This window comes from Myiozetetes cayanensis, unplaced genomic scaffold (genome assembly GCF_022539395.1).
Source record: "Myiozetetes cayanensis isolate MyiCay16 unplaced genomic scaffold, myiCay2020 scf24, whole genome shotgun sequence".
Taxonomy (NCBI): domain Eukaryota; kingdom Metazoa; phylum Chordata; class Aves; order Passeriformes; family Tyrannidae; genus Myiozetetes; species Myiozetetes cayanensis.
The window spans coordinates 7,231,419-7,251,699 of record NW_026087456.1 but is presented as its reverse complement, the minus strand read 5'-3'; the positions used below and the strand labels follow the sequence as shown (position 1 = coordinate 7,251,699).

Here is a 20,281-nt window from a genome sequence, read left to right as displayed (position 1 = left end):
CTTATCCCATAACATTTCCACAGATAGGGCAGTATAACGAGTAATATATTCCCTGAGGAGATTAAAAAACACCTCTTGGTATTCTGGGGTTTTAACATTTAAAAGCTCCACCGTTTTTGTAGGATGTTCTATCACTGAGAAATGTGAGTAGCTGGAAAAGGTTTCTTTCTGCATTAGTCTGCACTTCTCTCTCTCATTTCCTTCTCTTCCTACATCTTTCTCAGTTTGACCTATATAACATGACTGACATGTATACAACATATACCACATTAAGAAATAGGAGAATAATGGCTTGTATCACAAAAGTGTGACAGTGTCTGACACTCAGATACCAGAAGAGGAACACCACACTGAAAACTGAATGTCCTTTCTTAGCTATTGTCCACATCTTTGGGTGTGGCAATCACAGGCAATTACAGGAAGAATCAGTCTATTTCAGGAGAGCAAATATCAGCATTAATTATAGTTGTGGGGATAATTTGTATTGTTTATTCTTTTGTTAAGTTTCTTTTTGTGAGACACAAGGGACTGATACTTATTGCACAACTTTTGAATCCAGACAGCAGGTCTGTATTTCCATTTTTATTCTTACTGCATTCTGAATAGCTGTCAAAATGATAAGCAGCATGCAGTGTGGATTACATACACTGACAGACAGGATGTACAACAGGGATCAAAGGAGGAAGTGGGAAAGAGACCAAAATTCGGGTGAAAAAGGCTTTAAAGATTCTGCAAAACTCCCTCAAAGCAGAAGTTTCTAAAGGATCAGAAGTTGGAAGCAAAACGTGAAGGTTAACCTAGGAATAACCACACTGGATATTGAAAATGGATGTAAAGGATGTACTTTAGAAAAGCCACTGGAGGTAAAACCAAGTTAGGGCCCCCAGGCCCAGTTAATTGCTGAAGTGGCCACAGCTGTGGCACAGCCTGAGGGAGGGAACTTGGACCGCAGAGTTTGAGGGAAGATGGATTTCATATCTGTACTCGAGCAACGCCCAAATTACACGAGTCCGCTCAGTGACTCCAGGGAAGCCTGGCCATGGATTTCCACGAGGGAATTGCGGCGGGCGGGAAGTGACGCGTTGTGAGGGAAGTGACGCCTGGGCGGCGGGAGCTCGGCGGAGCGGAGGGTGGCGGTGGCTGTGGCGGAGAGGGGCCATGAACAGCCGCCTGCAGGAGATCCGGGAGCGGCAGAAGCTCCGCCGGCAGCTCCTGGCGCAGCAGGTACGGCCGGGCCCGCCCTTTCCCCCTCAGCGGCCGCCGCCCGCGCTACCGCGGCCTGGGGCGCTAGAGGGGCGAGGGGCCTGGGGCGGCCCTGGGGCTGTGTGGGGACGGGTCTGCAGAGAGCACGGCGTGAATTTGTGTTTGCCGCTGTCCAGCTAGGGGCCGAGAACGCCGACAGCATCGGCGCCGTGCTCAACAGCAAGGAGGAGCAGCGGGAGATCGCCGAGACCCGGGAGACGTGTCGGTCCGTATCGGCCAGCGGGCTCTGTTCGAGACTGGGGGCTTGGAACTCATACAGGCCCTGGAAACGGGGTGGGATTGCACTCGGGGAAAGAAAGTGCTTTCATTACCCAAATCAGAACTTTGCCTAAGGCCAGTGGGGTCTGGTTATTCCCTTCTAAAAACAGCCTGGAAATACAGGCTCACATTTGTTTCTTGTGTTAAAAAGATGCTGCGTAGGAAAACTGAGGTGTGAATTCAGAACGTGCCACCTGCGTTGTCCCAGAACCTTTATGCTTTTGCTAAGATAAGTTTAAAAGTTCTTTTGGAATACTCGATGTGTCTAGACAGACTAGCTAATGCTAGTCGTCTCTCAGGTGTAACAGTAATTTTCTTGTGTGAGCAGACTTAATTTTGTGGATGTAGACTGATTTGGTTAAAATAAACTGTACCATTCAGAACAGAAAAATGAGAAAGGGAAGGAAATTCCTTTCTTTTCAGGAGTTCTGTCCTTAAGTTGTGCTGGTCTCAAACATACTGAGGGAGGAACAGCTTGTCATCAAATTTCAAAGTAATTTCAAACTTGTAACAGAAACATGTAGTCAAGGCAGATTATCAAAGATTTTTGGAAATAGGAGGACTTTTTTTTGGGCTGTTCACAGGGCTGCTTATGATACTTCTGCACCAAATGCAAAACGTAAATATCCAGATGAGGGAGAAGCAGATGAAGAAGAGATTGAAGAATATAAGGTAAGAAAAAAAAGGAAAAAAATTACTTTTCTATGGTGTTCCTGTGTCCCTGAGGGACTTCTAAAATATATATGTATGCATATAAAAAGAAATGTGATGTGTTCCAATACTTGGAATATGTATATTCCTCAGGGGCATCTGAAGTGTAGATGCTCCATGGTTCTCTTCAGGCAGTGGTGCATTGAGATGCACATGCTCCAGAACCCAGTTTTTGAGGCTTATTTTAGCGCTGCTCCTGGAAGTGATAAAACGTGTGTGCTCTTGGGTACACACAGAAAAAAGCTGATTGAATCCTGAATTGACCAGAATTCTGTTGTGTCAAAAGAAAACCTTGCAGTTATCAGGAGGTACAGGCTATGGGATGAGGTATGGGAAGGCTGAGAGTGCTTTCTGACGTGTCTGTTAAGTGCCAAAGAATGCAGTTCTGGATAAATGGAAAAAACAAGGGATTCTAAGGGAGTGGAAGTAAGAGGCTTGGTTTGGGGTGTGCTTCAGGCATCCAAAATGCCAGGAAAAGTTCAGTTAAAAAATACCCAAACCAAAATGCCTCCATGGTCAGTGAAGTGCTGTCAAACTCTCATGCCTTTATTTTTTCAGATGCTCATCCCAGAGCTATTTGACAGCTTTCTCCACTCATATTCAATGCGGTGTTTTGGCTAAGATGAGTGGTAGAAAGAGGTCGAACAAAGACATGATTATGATACAGCTGTGTTTTGTTATTTGCTTTGGGATCTCATTGCAGCATATATCCTCCCTCTCCCCTTTTCCCATGTCATTATAACCTTACTTCTGTGGTTAAATAGAATTAGTGTATTTATTAAATTATGCAGTGTCTACTGTTCTCTTGGATGCCTAAAAATAGCAATTTTTGAAATTTTACTTCATTGTGTTGCATTTTTGATGAGGTTTATAAATCTTTCTGTAATGTCTTATCTTCTGTCTTACTAAATAAAAAAGTTAATGTATGACAGGATGTTTTTTGATGACTGATTTTTTAAAAGTCTGTGTGAAGTGACAGACATTGTTTCTTTAAATGCAAAGTGTTAGTTTGTACCTCTTGTTCAGCAAACAAGTCATGAGCTCCATTGTGAAGTGGAATTTTGATGCTTGCATTAGGGATCAGTTCATATCACTTTATTTTAGTCCTTCACCAAGTATGTAGTTAAGGAACTAAGTTTTAATTACCTGTGAAACATATGTGGATAAGCCACTTGGGTTGGTAAAGTACATGATTTATCGTTAGGATTTTCTTCATTAGTGTGGGGAAGACTTACCCTGAGATGGATGTAACCACTTTTAAGTAGCCAGACTCTTGCTATATTGTTGAAATTGAAGAATATTTTAATAACACTGGCTCGGAACAAATTCAGTGGCACAGATGAATAGACTTAAGAAACTTGAAACCCGCAAGCAGAACATCTATAGTTGAGACATCAGCTGTTTCCTGCAGACATTGCTAATTCCCTACTGGCAGGGAGATAAGAACAGTAAAATTCCATCTGTATTTATATAACTTTTTCCTTAGCACTTTGAGCCTGTTTAAATTTAGTCTTGTAATATGAACTGATAGAAAAATCCTTACAGTATCAAATCCTTATTGGATTGTGCTTAATGCTTCTTAGACAAAAGTAATAACAGACTTGAACCATTAGTGTTCAGGGCAAATATCATAAATTCATCAGTTAGGAAAATTAAGGGTATTTCTGATATCACGTGACTTGTCTCAATATCCCTGACTTGGCTAAGAGAGCCAGTGACACCCAAAGGCCTTACACTGATACCTTGAGAGAAGGCTGAACAGTGACATTGACTTTATTGTTCTAAGGGGGAAGCATGAGAGCAGTTTTTGAGATTAAAAAATGAAGTATGTTACTCTTCTCAGCCATACAGGAACATCAGATTAAAAAAAAATGTTTTAATTTGGGGGCTTTTTTTTGTGGGTCTGGTTTTGGTTTTTCTGTAAAATAAGTGCAGATTTATAGGCTTGCTGGCAGTTTAACCTCAGTCTTGGAGCCTGGCTCTGCCTTGGCACCACAGGGGTGGGAGATAGGGAAGAGATGCGCTAAAGGCAAAAGTGAAGAAGGGATATTTTAAGGTCAGAAAGTTGAATTGTCCTAAAGAACTCCTAAAATACTCGTGTTTTGGTGGAACTGTACCAGTTGTACCAGGGTTAGCTGAGCTCCCTGGTCTGTATTTGGAAGTGGCAGACAATGGGATTAGACAGTTTGCTGCCACTGCCAGGCTTTTCACAGCCTTCTGAGAGCTGGGGTTGTTGCTGCACCCCCAGGTGATTTTACTCAATTGTTTGTTTGAACCTGTATGACTGTCTGTATTGTGGAGTTTTAACTTTGTATGAAGTACAGAAACACCTGTGGTTTAGTTTTGCTGTCTGCCAGCCTAATTTGAGACAGCCCTATTTTACTTCATTTCTGCAAGCAGTGGCCTGTGAGCTTGGGATGCTTCCATGCCATTGTTGTGGAGGCTGGAAAGATCTTACTTGGTAATTGCTTAGCGTATCTCTAGTAATTTGAAAAAAAACTATGTTTGAATATTGCAGATAGTTTTTGTTTCCCTAACTCAGCAATGCACCAGATGATTTGGAAAACAAGGATGATTAATGCACGAGAACCTGTGTCATTCTGTCTCTGTTTTGTTGTTTTCCCGTTGAAAGTTGGGGTTTGTGGCCACGAGACTCTTTAAATCACTTGTGAAGGCATAAAGAGAACTAGGGTGACTCAAGTGGTATCTAGCAGTGCTTATTAGAAAGCCGAGATTTAGAGATAGGTGGAAGAGGGAAACTGATGGCATAAGCAGTTTTTAGTAAAACTCAAGCTTTCAGCTCCTTTTTTTTTTGGCCTGAATAAGACTTGCTGCTTCTTGTCTGCTTTAATTTCTCTTCCTTGCAAGCAGTGTTGCTGTTTCTGATAATAATATTTTTGGTCTACTTAAACAAATGAAAAGAGTGTGTCTCTGTAAATTCTTTACAGGAATATTGAGGAAAGAGAATCTGACCTGTTTATCACAGCAGGCATTTCAGAATTTGATTCAAAGCTCCAGTTTGGAAATAACAGAAAGATTATGATAAGATCTTAACAGTTAGAGGGATCAAAATAGAGAGGGAGAAGACTTAACTTTTGATTCTGCATTCAGACAGCTTGTGTAGCACAGGGTAAATGCAGCAGTAGTAATATAGGAGATGATATTATTTAGTAGTTCTTCAGCTGTATTTATATATTTTATGTGTCTGTATACTGCGTTGGTTCAAGATCAGTGGGAAAACTGAAGGTGATGTGAAGAATTGAGTCTCTCTTTAGTTTCTATTCCCTCCGAGTTCTCTGTTGGATGTTCAGAGTACATCAGTGTATCAGATCTCTGAACTCCAGAAATCTGTTGAATGAACTCACCAACGGGGGGAAAAAATTGCAAAAAAAAAAAAATTCTGTTTTCTGTAAATTTTGGGGCTAAAAGATGGAATTTTTAAGTTACTTTTAAGGACAGTCAGAATGAAATACTGACTTGTACCATGAGCTGTTTCTGCAAACTGTGGACTTTGCTGCCAGGGTTGGAATGTAAGAGATGATTGAGTGGATATATGAATGCTCAAAAGTTCTAATACAGAAGAATATCAACAAAATACATTATTTGTTTCAGTCCAAGCAGTGAAAGTTTTGGGGGACAAAAATTAAAAATCCTACACTTTCTTAAGCACTGGCTGTACTGTCAAGGGCTAGAAATTAAGGGGCTTTTATTTTATTCTTCTTTCAGGGGCCTTTCCACCTCATTACTGAAAGAGGTGCAGATCTTTTTGAGAATAGGAAATGTTTTTTTCCCCTCCAAAACTGGAGCTGAAACCATTCATGATGTGCTGTTTTAGGAAATGTCTGTTTGTAGACAGCCCACTTCTCATTATGGCTTTGTAAGGAAAGGAGCGTGATCTTGCATACTGGTAATACCTGCTTTATTTCCAAGGATGAAGTAGAGCTGCAGCAAGATGATGAGAACCTGCCCTATGAAGAAGAGATTTACAAAGATTCCAGTACCTTTCTTAAGGTGAGCTGCTTTTGCAGTTTTAACTGTAGTCAAAGCTGGCATAGTTGGGTTAAACTGTCTTTACAGTTGATGGTATTTCATGTACAGCTTTAAAGGCTGAAGTAATGGACTAGAATTCACAAGTGGGGAAGTTTCCTGTGGAAGGTGTGACTGGAACTAGTGTTACATTGTTGATCCTGACTAAAGGTATGAGTCAAATCACAATGAACTGCAGTAATGGTGGGCCTGATTTGGAACTAAAATGATGGTCTTGAGTAGTGTAACTTGCAAAGGCATGTAGAAAGGAAAATAGTCTGTTATTTTTTCATTTATCAAACTGGCACATGTAGAGAGAGAGAGTGTGTGTGTGTGTGTGTGTGTGTGTGTGTGTGTGCGGTTATCTGCCCGTTGCTCTTCACTGAACTCCCTCTGTTCTCCAGGGCACTCAGAGCTTAAATCCACACAATGATTACTGCCAGCACTTTGTGGATACAGGACACAGACCCCAGAACTTCATCAGAGATGTTGGTATGTCATAGTCAGTGACTGTGTGAAGAGAACTCATTTGATAGCACTTCTTTTTCTTCCCCTTTTTAAATTCCTTACAGTTACTGGGAAGTACAGTAATATACATATACTTCATAGTTATGTCTCTCCCTGTGAATACATATCAATATAGACATTTCTGTGAATGAGTTTATTTTTAAACAGTTAGGAGGTGATTATTGCCTAGGCTGCCCTTACCTTGGTTTTTACTTGAAAGTTTTTAACAGGGAGATTTTTTTTCAAAACCAAGCTCTTTGGATTCCAGGAAGTAAATGAATTTAATGAGCAGATTTTGAACCCTTTGCAATATTGAGTAACAGACTTACTGTATTGCCTCTTAAGAATGTGTATAGTATGTAAAGTATGGCAGTTTTCATATATTGAAGTCAGTAAGCAATATGGATAATGTTCAGCAGCTAAATTTTGTAACTGCTGACAGCTCGTTAGAAGGCCCATGTTTAGAGGATGTTATTTTCTAAGTTTACGTGTATCTAGCCATCACTGAGTTTGTTACTGAAGTGATGCTTTATTAGGCCTTGATTTAATCTTTCTGAAACTAAGGTGCAGTTTGGTCCTGTTTCCCAAAGTAGGTGCATAGTAGTTATTTGGATTTTAAAATAAGCAGGACACCTCCCTCTGCAGTTTTATGCAACAGTATTTTACCAAGTTTAAGCTTGTCAGGGCAAGTGGGTTGTGTTTATAGGTGGCAGCCCAAAGAGGTTTAGTTTACCTGTGGAGGCACTCGGTTTGCTTCTTCTCTGTATTTTGTGAATGCTTTTGTGAAACACATCTGGATGGTCTTTATGAAAAATGGGCTGTTTTGACTCAATTACATCTTTATGTGAAAAGCCCCTGGGCTTCATGGTGAAGTACTTGAGGCAGTTCTGCACTGTTCTTTGAAATGAGTCCAAAGAAATTGCAGCCAATGTTATTTACTACGACTTCTCTGCTGCCTGAAGAATTGGGAAGGGACAGGACAAAGGGTTATGCAAGTGTTAATGTGGAAATGAACATGTCAGCAGCAGACAATTCAGACCCTTTATTGGAGCTGAGGTATGTCAGAGTCAATACTGGTTAGCACACATTTTCTACTGATGATCAAAACTCTGCTTGGGTGCTGTTTCACAATTGGACATGGCCTTAAAAGAAAGCTGTAAAGAAGCAGTGGTTCTGGAACACATACTTGTTTCTTTTTGATACTGCTGTTGGAAGAGAGGGAGAGACCTGTGGATTTGGGTTTGATTTGGTTGTTTTTTTGATGGAAAATTCTTTTCTATTTGTTGCTGAGCTGCTGCTAACTGCCTTCTGTTTCTCCTGGGCAGGAGTATTTGACTTGCAGTGGCTGGAAGCAGCACAGTGAAAATCAGGAGAACATGGTGCTTTTAAGCCACTATGTGTTTAAGAAAAAGAATGAAAGTAGCTTTTGGGTGTTTAATGCACAAGTAGTAAGAGCTAATAAAGGTTAGGTACTAAGAACTTCACTTTTATCAGTGCAGTCCTGGAGCTGGGAGTTCAGAATTTGGAACTAAAATAAGGAAAGGGATGAAGGATTGTAGGTTTTGTGGGTTTGGGCGGGTTGTTCCCCCCCAATGGATTAGTAGCATTTAAAGTTGTACATTTAAATGAACATGAAGCTTTGTAAATAACTCTTACTAAAGTTGAACTGATACTGCCTGGGAGGCAAGAATGGTGCCTTGTTGGTCTGTAAATGCTGAACCTACTGCCAGCAATAACAAAAACATAATCTCTCTACTTTTTTGGAAGGGAGAACTTAATATACTGAAAGGTATATTTTCATCTTAAAAACATCTGCTGCAAAAGACCTCTTTTGCAGTCTGTACATAGGAAAGGCTGGAAAATTGGCATCATCAAACTTAGAGTAGGAACATGTGTTCAAATCTTTGACTGACACCGGAGCACCAAAGCTCAATATAAGGGATGCCTCAGGGAACCAGCCACACCTCAGTCTTCAAATATTAAGTGAGAGTATTCTGTAAATTAATGGTAATTAGATCTTAATAGAAACTTACAGATATGGATAACAAAATAACTTTCTTTCATCATCCTGGGACTTCTAGTGTAAATGAGAGGTTGTTTCCTTCTGGTAACAGGAGCTGTAAGTTCCTGCTCTCTCTCTAGTGCTCTAGAAAAGATTAGAGCATAGACACTGCATTAGAACAGCTGTAATTAGCTGGGTTAGGACAGGAGGCTTTTGTCAAGTACTGAACAAAAAACTGCTTTGAAGGGTTTGGTTTATTCTAACAAAAATTAAAAAGAGGCTAAGTATTAACATTTGGACCTATTCAGAATACTGGACAATGCTTAATTGATACAGATATACTCTGTTAAGTAGTTGTTAACTTCATGTTTTCTTCTTCTTAGGCTTAGCAGATAGGTTTGAAGAATATCCAAAACTTAGAGAGCTCATCAGATTGAAGGATGAGCTGATATCTAAATCTAACACTCCTCCCATGTAAGTGTTCTTGTGGAAAATGCCTTTCTTCTCCAGACCTGTTTGAAGTTAGCTGTCTGCTTTGCAAATCTCTATCTTCAGCACCTGCTTAGAATTTACATTTTCTTCTTCTGTTTATACAAATTAATCAATTGAAGCATAGAAGAACAAGATTAGTTTGTTTCTGTTATTTTAATCTAGATGTTTAATATAGTATGTAAACTAGTTTTTCTTTCCAGTGTGTGATTGTTTATAGTATCTAAAGCTTTGATTTGACCAAACTGTCAACTGATTGCCCTGCAGGCTTTTATCTGGAATTTTAAAGAATGGGTTGTGATTGTGAATCTCATGTTGTCATGCCGTTTACAATAACAAGAAAAGCTTTACAAAATTGGCCTCTTAAGATAACCTTCGTTATTCTTGTACCAGCTGGTTTTTGTATAGTGTTCAGCCATTACCTTAGTACCCATTGATTAGATGTTACTGTGCAGCTGAAGACAAAAATGTTTAGGCTCACTGGAAGTCATTTGTCCTATCGTCTTGGAATTACCTCAGAGTTTTTGGATGTCAGACACAGCATAAGTGTGCAACGTGTTACTGCCAGGAATTCAGGCCTGCCTGAATGTCAGCCTAATGCCTGTAATATACAGCAGTCCTAATCTGTACTGAGAAAAACAGCCTTATGGAGTGATAGTCACACACAACCTCTGAAAGAGTTGTCTGAACAACTGAGGTACCAATGGCAGGACTCAACTTGCTCTTTAGGTTCGGTGTGTTTTTGGCATTCTTTAGCCTTAAAGCATTGAAGGAGGAAAACAGTGATGCGGTGCTGCCTTCTGAAAACACCAAGTACACATGCAGAATCATAATCTCTTCCAGACACTTTCTGGGAAGGGGGAGGTGCTGATCTGATCAGCTTTCTTAAGGTTATAGGTTTCTAGGGGAGGGCAGTGTAGTGATACAGCAGTGAGTGATGAGCAGGTGTGGAGGAGAGTTGTAAGAGTGTATTTGTGTATTTAATAAAATCAATGTGCGTTACCTGAAAAGTGTGTCTAGCCTTCAGAACCTTTTGAACATAATATATGAAAAATGGCAATTCTAAAAAGATGACACTTCCCAAAGTGAAGCAGACCAGAAATCTGTTAGCCAGGCTAACAGTGTTTGCTTCCTAAGTGTTGCTGTTTCCTCCTAAATAGTCCATGGGTGTAAAGAAACTTCAGTGAATCTGTACTATATACTGTTATACAGTATGTGTGGGCATCTGCTTGCTGCTTGCTAAATTAGGATCCTAAAATCTGTTTATTTAAGAGAAAGACTACTTAAAAAAATATAATGCAGTAGCATCCAGCCTGGATTTAGGATCCATCCTTGAGGATGTGCTGTGGGTCTCCTCTACATTTAGAGCCTTTGAGCTGTACGAACCACACAGGAGACTCTGCTCTTAACTGGTAACACAGAAGTGCCATGTGCAGTATAATTTTCAAAGCACTCCTATACCTTGTCCAAACAGTCTGTCATCTTCTGTTTGAACAGGTATTTACAAGCAGACTTGGAAGCATTTGATATTAGGGAACTGAAGTCCAAATTTGATGTGATTCTCCTGGAACCACCACTGGAAGAATACTACCGGGAGACTGGCATTACTGCCAATGAAAAATGCTGGACCTGGGATGATGTAAGTACTTTTCTTGCTGTGGAAAAGACTTCATACATGCATTTAAGCAAATAGGTAAGTTCACTCCCTCACTGATGTCCTCCTTTCTCCAAGTATTGTCTGGGTAGGAAATTGTAACAGTCAAACCAATTGTAAACTTTAGAAGCCTAATAAAATAGAACTTGTGAACAAAACCTCAGCTGCAGAAGTTTTTCTCTTGTATTTATATATTCCCTGACTGTTAAGCAATTCAGTGGTGTATTGACAGTTCATTCTGTATCGTTCCCTTTTCCATGAGGTCAGCTCTGGAAAAACAGTCAGTCAAACTGAAGGATCATGAGAACAAAATCAAATTCAAGCTACCTTTAAGGAGTGAGTTTGAAAACCAAGGCATTCATGCCTGTGGTGTGAAGAGAGACCAGGTAACTGTGAAGGAGTAGGTGTCTGTGTTAGCCAGGTTCTTAACATCAGGCACAAATGGTGCTTGGTGGTGTTGCCCAGAGAAAAAACATTCTATCCTAACAGAAAAACTGGAAGTAGTGGATTCATAGTTTGGCTTCTGCTGCATTACTTTTGTTCACAATGGCACTGAATGAAGCTTGATTTGATGTGTTCGCAAGTTATAGATGAATCCTTTCAAGTTGTAATGACAAACAGATGCTTTGCATCTCAAGTTATTTCATCTTGAATGTTATTGATTTGTCAAAGTTGAACCACTGTCCTTGAAAATTCTTGCTGCTTTTTTACCTGAAAGGGAAAATGGAGAGAATGTCTTTCCTATATAGTGATAGGAATTAAACTGCGATTCTTATAAAGGGTCTTCACAACCTTCATATAAGTAATTCCAGGGATGAAAAGAAACAGGGTACTGTTGCTTCTGCATCAAATATTTGTGTCACGGTTTAACCATAACTACCCAGCCAAAACCAGCACAATTGTATACATGGGTATTGGCAAGGTAACTTTTACAAGATACTTTCTAGAAAACAAATTTCTAAGTTTGGCTGTGAATGTATACAGGCTAACAGCTCCAAAACAGTGCTTCTTGGTGCTCTCTGTGACAATGCTTCAAGACTTAGTATTCTTCCTGATACAATTGGTGATTTATTGCTTTTATTATTATTAGATCATGAAATTGGAAATTGAAGAAATTGCAGCCCCAAGGTCATTTGTGTTTTTGTGGTGCGGTTCAGGCGAGGGTCTGGATCTGGGCCGAGTGGTAAGATGATGATTTAATTAAATTTATGAGGGACAGGCTTAAGAGTTTATTTTTATCGTTGACTTTTTCCTGTATAGAATTCTCAACGGTAACTACTGAGGGATGTTTTGTTACTGTGGTAGAGGATATGTAATTTTAAGTGGCATTAACTGTTTAGGTACTGTTATTTTCCAGATGAGTCATTGACTATGTGAGGAAACAATTCCATAGGGTCTAGAAAGCTGTGCTGCTGTCTCGGTTTTCATAGGAGCAGGTGACCATACTGAGTGCTTTTACAGCTTTTTGAACAGAATTCTCAGTAGTTTTCTGCCAGAAATATTAATTCCAGAGGAAGGGTGCTACTGTGTGTCTTAAATTGAGATAAAATTGTAAACTTCCTGCATGCCATGGTGGTACTGCTTGTATTAGGGATCCTGCAGTAAGAATTTCCAGCTAGCTCCTGCTGTGCTGAAACATTCCTTGTTTAGTTCAAGCAGTGCTTTCCTTGAAGACAATTTATAAACAAATGTTAAGGGGTGGGTTTGGTCACTAATCTGTTGGCTTTATCTGCTTTTCACTCGAGGTGATTGGATAGACTAGTTTTGGTCATAGATATGTTTGTAGTAGCTGGACAGTGCTTGAATACAGCAACAGCCAAATGAGCTTGAGTCCTTTATGCCCCATTTCTTCCTTTTCCAAGACTACACTTACAGGATTTAAGGATACAAAAGTCTTTTAAGCTGTAGAGTTTGTTTGGTTTGATTTGGGGTGGTTTTTTGTTGGTTTTTTTTTTTGGGGGGGGGGTTGTTTTGTTTTTGATTGGTTGGTTTGGTTTAGGTTTTTTTGTTGCTGTTGTTGTTTGGTAGTTTTGGGGTTTTTTAGCAAATATAGGAAAAGCATGAAATAGTAGCAAAGACTTTTGGGTATTTATTTTCCCACTTACAAAATTTTACATTGATGTGAGAAACTACCAGAGTTCAGGTATTAGTGGAGACAAGACTGAGGCAGCTGGTCTCTGTGTTGTTCTGACTGATTTTGATTACATTTAAGTGCCACTACCTAAAATTGAGTGCAGACTTCCATAGGAGATCTGTATATTTTTTTAGATTTAAAAAAAAAAAAAAAATATGTAGACAAGTCGATGTGCACATAAACCTCTTTAATTTTAATTTTTAGGGGCAGCGTGACAAACACGTCATACCAGTAAACACTGTCATTCATCTGTGACAGATTTGCAGCTAAGATTTCAGAAAAGTCAAGTACCTCTATGAATGTTCAGTTTGAGGTACTTAAGTTTTTGGTATAGTGTGAACTGCTTTCTTTTTTTTATGATGTTTAGTGTCTACGCAAATGGGGTTACAGAAGATGTGAGGACATTTGCTGGATTAAAACAAATAAGAACAATCCTGGAAAGACCAAGACTCTAGACCCTAAGGCTGTTTTCCAAAGAACCAAGGTAAGGGGTTGGCTCCATTGCTCCTCTGTTCACATCCTTTCTCTCTGCTGATGAAACAACTGCTGCTCCACAGTAGTTGGTGACAGGCTTTTGGGACAGCAGGCATGAGGACTTCACAGTTCTGTTCTGCAAAGTATGTTTCAAGGAACTAAACTTAGCAATAGAATTTGACTAAATTTAATGTCAAAAGAAGCCTTTAAATCTGTAGGTTATAAATGGATCTAATACTGAAAAATAACTATAGGAGGCTGGCTGTTGGTTGTAAATGCACACGTGCAGGTATGCCCAGAGTTAGCAGCAGAGAGAGGACCGTGAGAGACCAGAACTCAGCCAGGATCTCCTGACTCCCTAAAGGTGACTGTAAAGGTGAATGGATCAGCTTGGTTTAACAAAACCTTTTTTTAGGGATGCATTGTGGAGGATGTGTATTGAAGAAAATGCAGAGAAAAAAAGTGTTCTGATTTAAAAGGCTCAAATGTAAGTTATTCAAAACTTAGAGAAATGTAGATGGGATTAATAAATAATTGGTTTGGGTATATGTGGGTGTAACTGGCAGTTTAACTGCAAAGAGCGTTGGCTGGCAATTTAATAATTCCAAGTGTCAGTTAACCTCAGGACTCATTCCTCATTCATTAATCATTCCTTAGCATTAAACATCCTCAGCCCTGTCTCAGATTTGCCATTTTCTGGAGTATAAACTTCCCTTTAAGATATCTGGAATCTTTCATTGACTTACATTTACATTAGTCTGAAGTTTGTTTGAATGTGTTGTATCAGTTATAAATATTTATAAGTATAAATATCGCGTGTTTATTGCATATGGTATTGCAAATCTGTGCAGCTCGCTCATGAGGGAGAGGTTAAAGCTAACACAGGAGGATTTGAGGGGGGACTTTGTTTAACCAAGAGGAACAGTTTCTGGTATTGGGGAATTTCTCTGTTTATGGGGCGAGGGTTGGCCTGGGGTCAGCGTGTGTAATAAACATTGGAAATGGAGCGAGTTTGTTCTGACTAAATAAATAGGCTGCTGGGCCAGATGTATTTACCGGTGGTTGCAGCAGCAAATGCTGTTCCATTCTGGTTAGTTGAGGCATCTCTAGATGGGTGCATTTTGCTGGGCCACCTGTTAGAGAATCTGAGGTATGAGTGAATGACATGTGGTACGGGAGTAAATATTGCAGGCAGTTCTGCTCAGGGCCTGATGGGTAATTTGTTTAACAGTATTCTGCCTTTTTAGTTAAATTCGAGGTCCAACACCCCTGTTTGCTTGAGTGCAGTTGACCAACTGCATAGATTTGATAGATCAGCTGTTGTGACTTTCATATTCACTTGTCAACTCTGAAAACACTTCCCAAAATCTGGGAATGATTACATACTCATCTGCAACTTTTTCTTGAGCCATCTGGCGGCGCTTAGTGAGTCAGTGTGTTTGATCCTGGGGAACATCGCTCATCCAAGCTTGATGTTCTCAGAAACAGAGCTCTGAAATGAGTATGTAGGAGCCTCTTTTCATCCTCTAACAATTGTGGTGATTCCTCATTCATGGGTGCCACATACCAGTCACTTAAATTGATCTGCGGTGTTTCAGAGGAAGGAGGCAATGGATGTTACAGCTCAAGAACATTCTTAATGCTGATGAATTGACAGTTTGATGGTGGCTGTATTTTTTATATGCAGTAATATCTTCTAGAAAGGAATCTGAGGGTGACAGCTACTTTTATAAGAGGTACAATATGAAAAAGTACGTTATTTGCACTGTCTGTTTTATGACTGAGAACTTTGAAAACTGTTTGTGCTCAAAGGCTGCCACAGGAGTACGTGTGGCATGTGACAGTGCTGTGTGTGTCACAGGAGCATTGCCTCATGGGCATCAAGGGCACCGTGCGCCGCAGCACAGACGGGGACTTCATCCACGCCAACGTTGACATCGACCTCATCATCACTGAGGAGCCTGAAATCGGCAACATAGAAAAACCGGTGGAGATTTTTCACATTATTGAGCATTTCTGCCTTGGACGACGGCGGCTTCACCTGTTTGGAAGGGACAGTACAATCCGACCAGGTAACTGCTACCTTGGGTTTGGTCAAATAGTTCCATTTTAATGTGCTTCAGTAAACTTCTTCCCAGGCCACTTGGTGGGTTCTGCCGGGAGCTGAGGCAATATTGGTTAATCCTACTCCATTGTCCTTCTGCCAGGACTCACACCAGCTGGATAACTGTATTTTTGCATGTAACTGCATCACTTGTCTGTTCTCCCAACACTGTGATACAGCAAAGTGATTTCTGCTCTAGTTAATGTTCTGCCCCTCATGGTCAAAAAGCAGAAAGCTTTGCTAGAACTAAAGATCACACACATCTCTTTTCTTGGCAAGAACATCTGTCTTGTGAATCCTCAGCCTGTGTTGCAGGAGTATCGTAGAGAAACCTTCTAAACGATACTACAGTTCAGTTACAATGTTTTATCATCTTTGGGAGCAAGATCATAGAAAAGGCTTTTTGGTTTAGAAATACTTGTTTTTAGAAGAAAATACTTTCTCAAACAGTAAGACCTTTATGCTTTTGTTCTCCATGTTATCTCTTAACTGCAGATAAATGCTGCAGTTACTCAGTTTTCTACCGGAGTACTGAAAGGTGTAATTTCTGTCTTTTCATTTTCTGAATATTTCCTTTCCAATAAACTTTTTTTCTGACTCAGTAGTGAAATAATCTCCACACTAACTCTAAAAATTGAAATGTCTTTATCGCGTGTAAGACAGAGTAGCAGAATTCTCTGCTTGTAAAATTCATGTCAGTGTCCTAAAGAGGTTTCCAGACCTGTGTCAGAGGTCAGACAGTAGATCTCAAGGAGATATATTGTTGGTGTATGTGAAGATCCGTCAGCCACAAAACTGTAGTTTTTGAAGAAACAGGAATGAGCTTGTTTTAATGTTTGCCTGTCTTGATTAACTTGGTAAAGCTGAAGTGCCCACTGAATGTTTTTGTATAAACAGGCTAATTTAACTCTCCAAGCACTATTTTCATACCAGGTGGGCTTCAGCAGAGCTGTTATTTTATTGGGTTTTCACAGATGTGCTTCCAGCAGGCTGTGCTCTTGGCTGCACTGTCACAATTGGTTTCTGGAGACAAAGTTACCTAATTCGAGTTTAAATGCCTTTTAATAAGGGGAGAAGGATGGTGTTGTTTTAAATCAGATGAATTTACTGATCAAGTTTAGTTAGTCTGGTACCAGGGGGCTGGATCTGGCTTCCCCAGAGGCAACCTCTTCATTCCATTCAGTACAGGTGACATGTAGGCAGATGTCTCTCCCTGTCACTTGAGTGTCCATTGAGTGGAAAAAAGGACAATAGTGGCCTGGAAGCGCGAGGTTTGTTGCTGCTTTTGTTGACTCTGGTTTTGTTCCCCAGGTTGGCTGACGGTGGGTCCAACCCTCACCAACAGCAACTTCAATGCAGAGACATATTCCTCGTACTTCACGGCTCCCAACTCCCACCTGACGGGCTGCACCGAGGAGATCGAGCGGCTGCGGCCCAAGTCGCCCCCGCCCAAGTCCAAGTCTGACCGGGGCGGGGCTGCTCCCAGGGGAGGAGGCCGAGGAGGGACTGCGGCCGGCAGGGGAGAGAGAGGCAGAGAGAGGAACAGAACGAACTTCCGTGGTGAACGGGGTGGCTTCCGAGGGGGCCGAGGAGGGACCCACCGAGGGGGCTTCCCCACCCGCTGAGGAGGTAACGGCTTCTTGCCTCATCCCACGCCTCGTCTCTGAATCTCTTTCTTAGTCTTGTTTTTCCTGAAATGAATTCCTCTGGGGACTCAAGCTAGATGACTTGTGAAATTGGTTTTGGTGAGGCTGTTCCAGTCTTCCCATGCCTGGGCTGGCATGGCTCCACCTTGCCTGGCAGCACTGAATTCACAGCAGAGAGCACCATCTCTTCACACACCATGGGAAGGAGGGAAGGGAAGGTACTTGCTCTGCTCTTAGGAAAATGGGGAGGGGGGGGGCACAACTTTCTTTTCAGCTGTTATTTTCTCCAAAACATGGATTTCTCTTCCTTCTTCGGAGGTCTGGGCTTGGACTGACCTGGATTAATATGGTGGAATGGGCATGAAATGCAGTTCTGAATTGCAGACTTACTGTCTTATAGAAGAAACAAATGCTGTGTCTGTATTGACACCTATTTTAACTCCTCTGAAAACAAGGAGCAAATGGAATAAATAGAATTCTATTTTTTCTTATTTGGTTTTAACTTCCCAAATTATTCCTGGGAATAGGGAACAAGTTAATTTTTAATTTGTGCTGTATGTGCACTCACTTTTCCTTAGGGAGAGTGTAATTCTGTGCAGTTATGTGTTGTGCTTCATGGAAAGCACCAAGCAAGCTGTGCACTTATGTGCAGTCCAGAACTTCTGCAAAGTCCGGATTGCTCCTGTAGCAGGGATTTTCACCCATTGTGTGTTTGTAACACTTTGTTCTTTGGAAGATAAAAGAACAGTGTCACTGCAGAGCAATCTGTGACCTTCTTGGAGAGCAGGTTGGAAATGTGTGTGTGCAGTTCCTGAAGCTTGTCACCTGGGAACAGGGTACAGTAACAGAACCAAGTGCTTGGCTTTGCCTGTGGGAGTTGCACGCATTTGGAAATATTGGCTGTTGCAGATGAGCTCCAGTGCAGTGTGGACAGACAGCAACTCACTTTGGTATGTACAGTGTCTGTTTTTAGCAGAACCACAGCTCCGAGCTTCTTGCTCATTACTTGGCAGGCTGAACAAACTTGGCTGTTGATGTATCAAGGTCATAGCTGTGGATCTTTGATTTTAAATAGCTGTCCTGTAAAGTAGCAAATTATTAAACATGTTTATCAAAGTTAATGTTGCATTATTTTTCTTCATATTTTATGGATTTGTTCTCCTTGAGGTTTTGGAATTGCCAAGTGGTTTCCTCTGTGCTCTTGTTGAACAGAACTATTCTTTTGGTGTAAGGAATATTGGCACAGGTGTTTTTGAGGGGCTGGTGGAACTCGCTGTTGTTTACAAGTTGGTTTTTCCTGTGTCATTTGCACATCTGGAGAGTGTGACTGGATTTGCGGAGGGGGTGTTTTAAGGGTGGTGCTCATTTGGCCATCAGTGAAGTCAGCCATGGGCTAAGTGAACAGCATCTGACAGCAGGTACATGCCACAGTAAAGAAACTTTGTAATTTTTGCTTTAGTCACGTTATTCAAAAAGTAAATACTGAAGACAACCTTAGGACCACTGCTTTTGTGCCAGGGACAAACTTGGGGTTTTTTATGAATAGAAAATGTTAATTTCCATTTCCCCCTTTTAAGCACAAGCCCATTGCTGATAGTTCAGTGCTGGTTTTACTTGAGTTGAATGGACAAAGGAACTCCACCTTTGTACCCATCCTCCATGAAGATCTACTACCTGCTCATCATTATCGGAAGGTGCTGTTCCAGGAGTGACAGACTGATGGCCTGTAAAGGTGAGACAGCAGCACACCCAAAGCTTGGTGTCATGTCCTTGTGGTGGTGGAGATGATACGTAGACACTATTACGCACACCCCATTATACAGGGTAAAAACATCTGGTCATTTACTTAATCCCTGTGATTTGAACCATATCTAAAGTGATATCTAGAGATGAAAGGCTTTTAATTGCATTACTGTGTCAGTTAATTTCTCAGTTGTAACACTTACAGGAGGAGGATAAGGCTCAGAATCAGTGAGCTGATGAATATTTCATTTACCCCAAGTAAATGAAGACCTAATTTGAGCATGCTTTCCTTGAAGATAAAGAGCCTAACAGGTTTCTTCTTTTCCAATGCTATTACATGCATAATGCCTTCAGTCTGAGTTGGGATGCCTGTCTAGATCTTGCCATGTCTTTCCATTCTGGAAGAGGCTTAGAGTACTAGGACTATCTTATACCCTCTATGAATTAAGTGAGGAATCTGACAGTTGCACTGAAAAGATACTAAGGATGTCTCAGCACTTACCTTCAGAGGGAATTCAAGACTCACCTGTAGATCACTGTGTGTAAATCAGCCATTAGCTGGAGGTGGTTGGAATGATGGATGTGCTGTGTAGGTTGGCAGTCAATGCTCTTGGGGGTTTGAGGTCTTCCCCAGCACAAGCTTATTGTGCGTGTGTTCATAGGTACTGAATGCTTTGCTCGGTGGAGTGGAATTTAGGCTGCAAACTAAACAGCAGTTTTGGTCTGATAATGGAAGTTAACTGGCATTAAGTCATCTAATTAATTTTAGACTACTCAGCTAGCTGTTTTTCTGTGCCCTTCCAAGGATTTTAATATCCAGAATGCACTCTAGAAATAAAGGAAATATGAACATTTCAAGCCTATTACATTGAAGACATCTGTGAGTCTTGTTTCTTCAATGTGGCTTTATAAAGATATATTGAGTAACTGAAAGTGATAGATAAAAGAACCCACCATTTCTGTATATAGCAGAAAAGATGTTTTCTCATTTGAAAATTGGTGGCAGCTTTATTGCTTTAGTAGAAATACCAATTGTGTAATGGGTTGAAGGTCAACTGAACATGGAGGAGGGCTGCATTAATCCTTCTCATAATAGGGTCATTCCCATGGGCTCAAAATAATGCAGTAGGTAAATTTACAGTAAAACACGAAGTAATTTTTTGTGTAGTAATTACAGCAATGACAAAGGAAAAAAGAGGCCTGACTACTGTAAAGCTGAGTTAAAGACTGCAGTCCTGCTGTTTCTGCAGAGCCAAGCACTGCACTTGTA

The 20,281-nt window shown here is 40.7% G+C and overlaps 1 protein-coding gene across 1 annotated transcript; it reads left to right on the top strand.

Moving 5' to 3' along the window:
* Window positions 1-1,099: 1,099 nt before the first annotated feature.
* METTL14 (methyltransferase 14, N6-adenosine-methyltransferase subunit) lies at window positions 1,100-20,240 on the top strand. The gene is made up of 11 exons (XM_050320726.1): window positions 1,100-1,224; window positions 1,380-1,468; window positions 2,106-2,193; window positions 6,163-6,243; window positions 6,663-6,750; window positions 9,151-9,241; window positions 10,754-10,895; window positions 12,001-12,093; window positions 13,412-13,528; window positions 15,380-15,590; window positions 16,934-20,240. Exons 1-11 carry the CDS (start codon window positions 1,159-1,161, stop codon window positions 17,245-17,247), a joined length of 1,380 nt encoding a protein of 459 aa, XP_050176683.1. The 5' UTR covers window positions 1,100-1,158; the 3' UTR covers window positions 17,248-20,240.
* Window positions 20,241-20,281: the final 41 nt, after the last annotated feature.

Excerpts from the sequence above, each read along its gene's own strand:
- METTL14 (XM_050320726.1), top strand. The coding sequence starts at position 1,159 with ATGAACAGCCGCCTGCAGGAGATCCGGGAGCGGCAGAAGCTCCGCCGG. Across the intron at positions 2,194-6,162 it reads AAGAGATTGAAGAATATAAG|GATGAAGTAGAGCTGCAGCA; the intron begins GTAAGAAAAAAA and ends TTTATTTCCAAG. Across the intron at positions 13,529-15,379 it reads CTGTTTTCCAAAGAACCAAG|GAGCATTGCCTCATGGGCAT; the intron begins GTAAGGGGTTGG and ends TGTGTGTCACAG.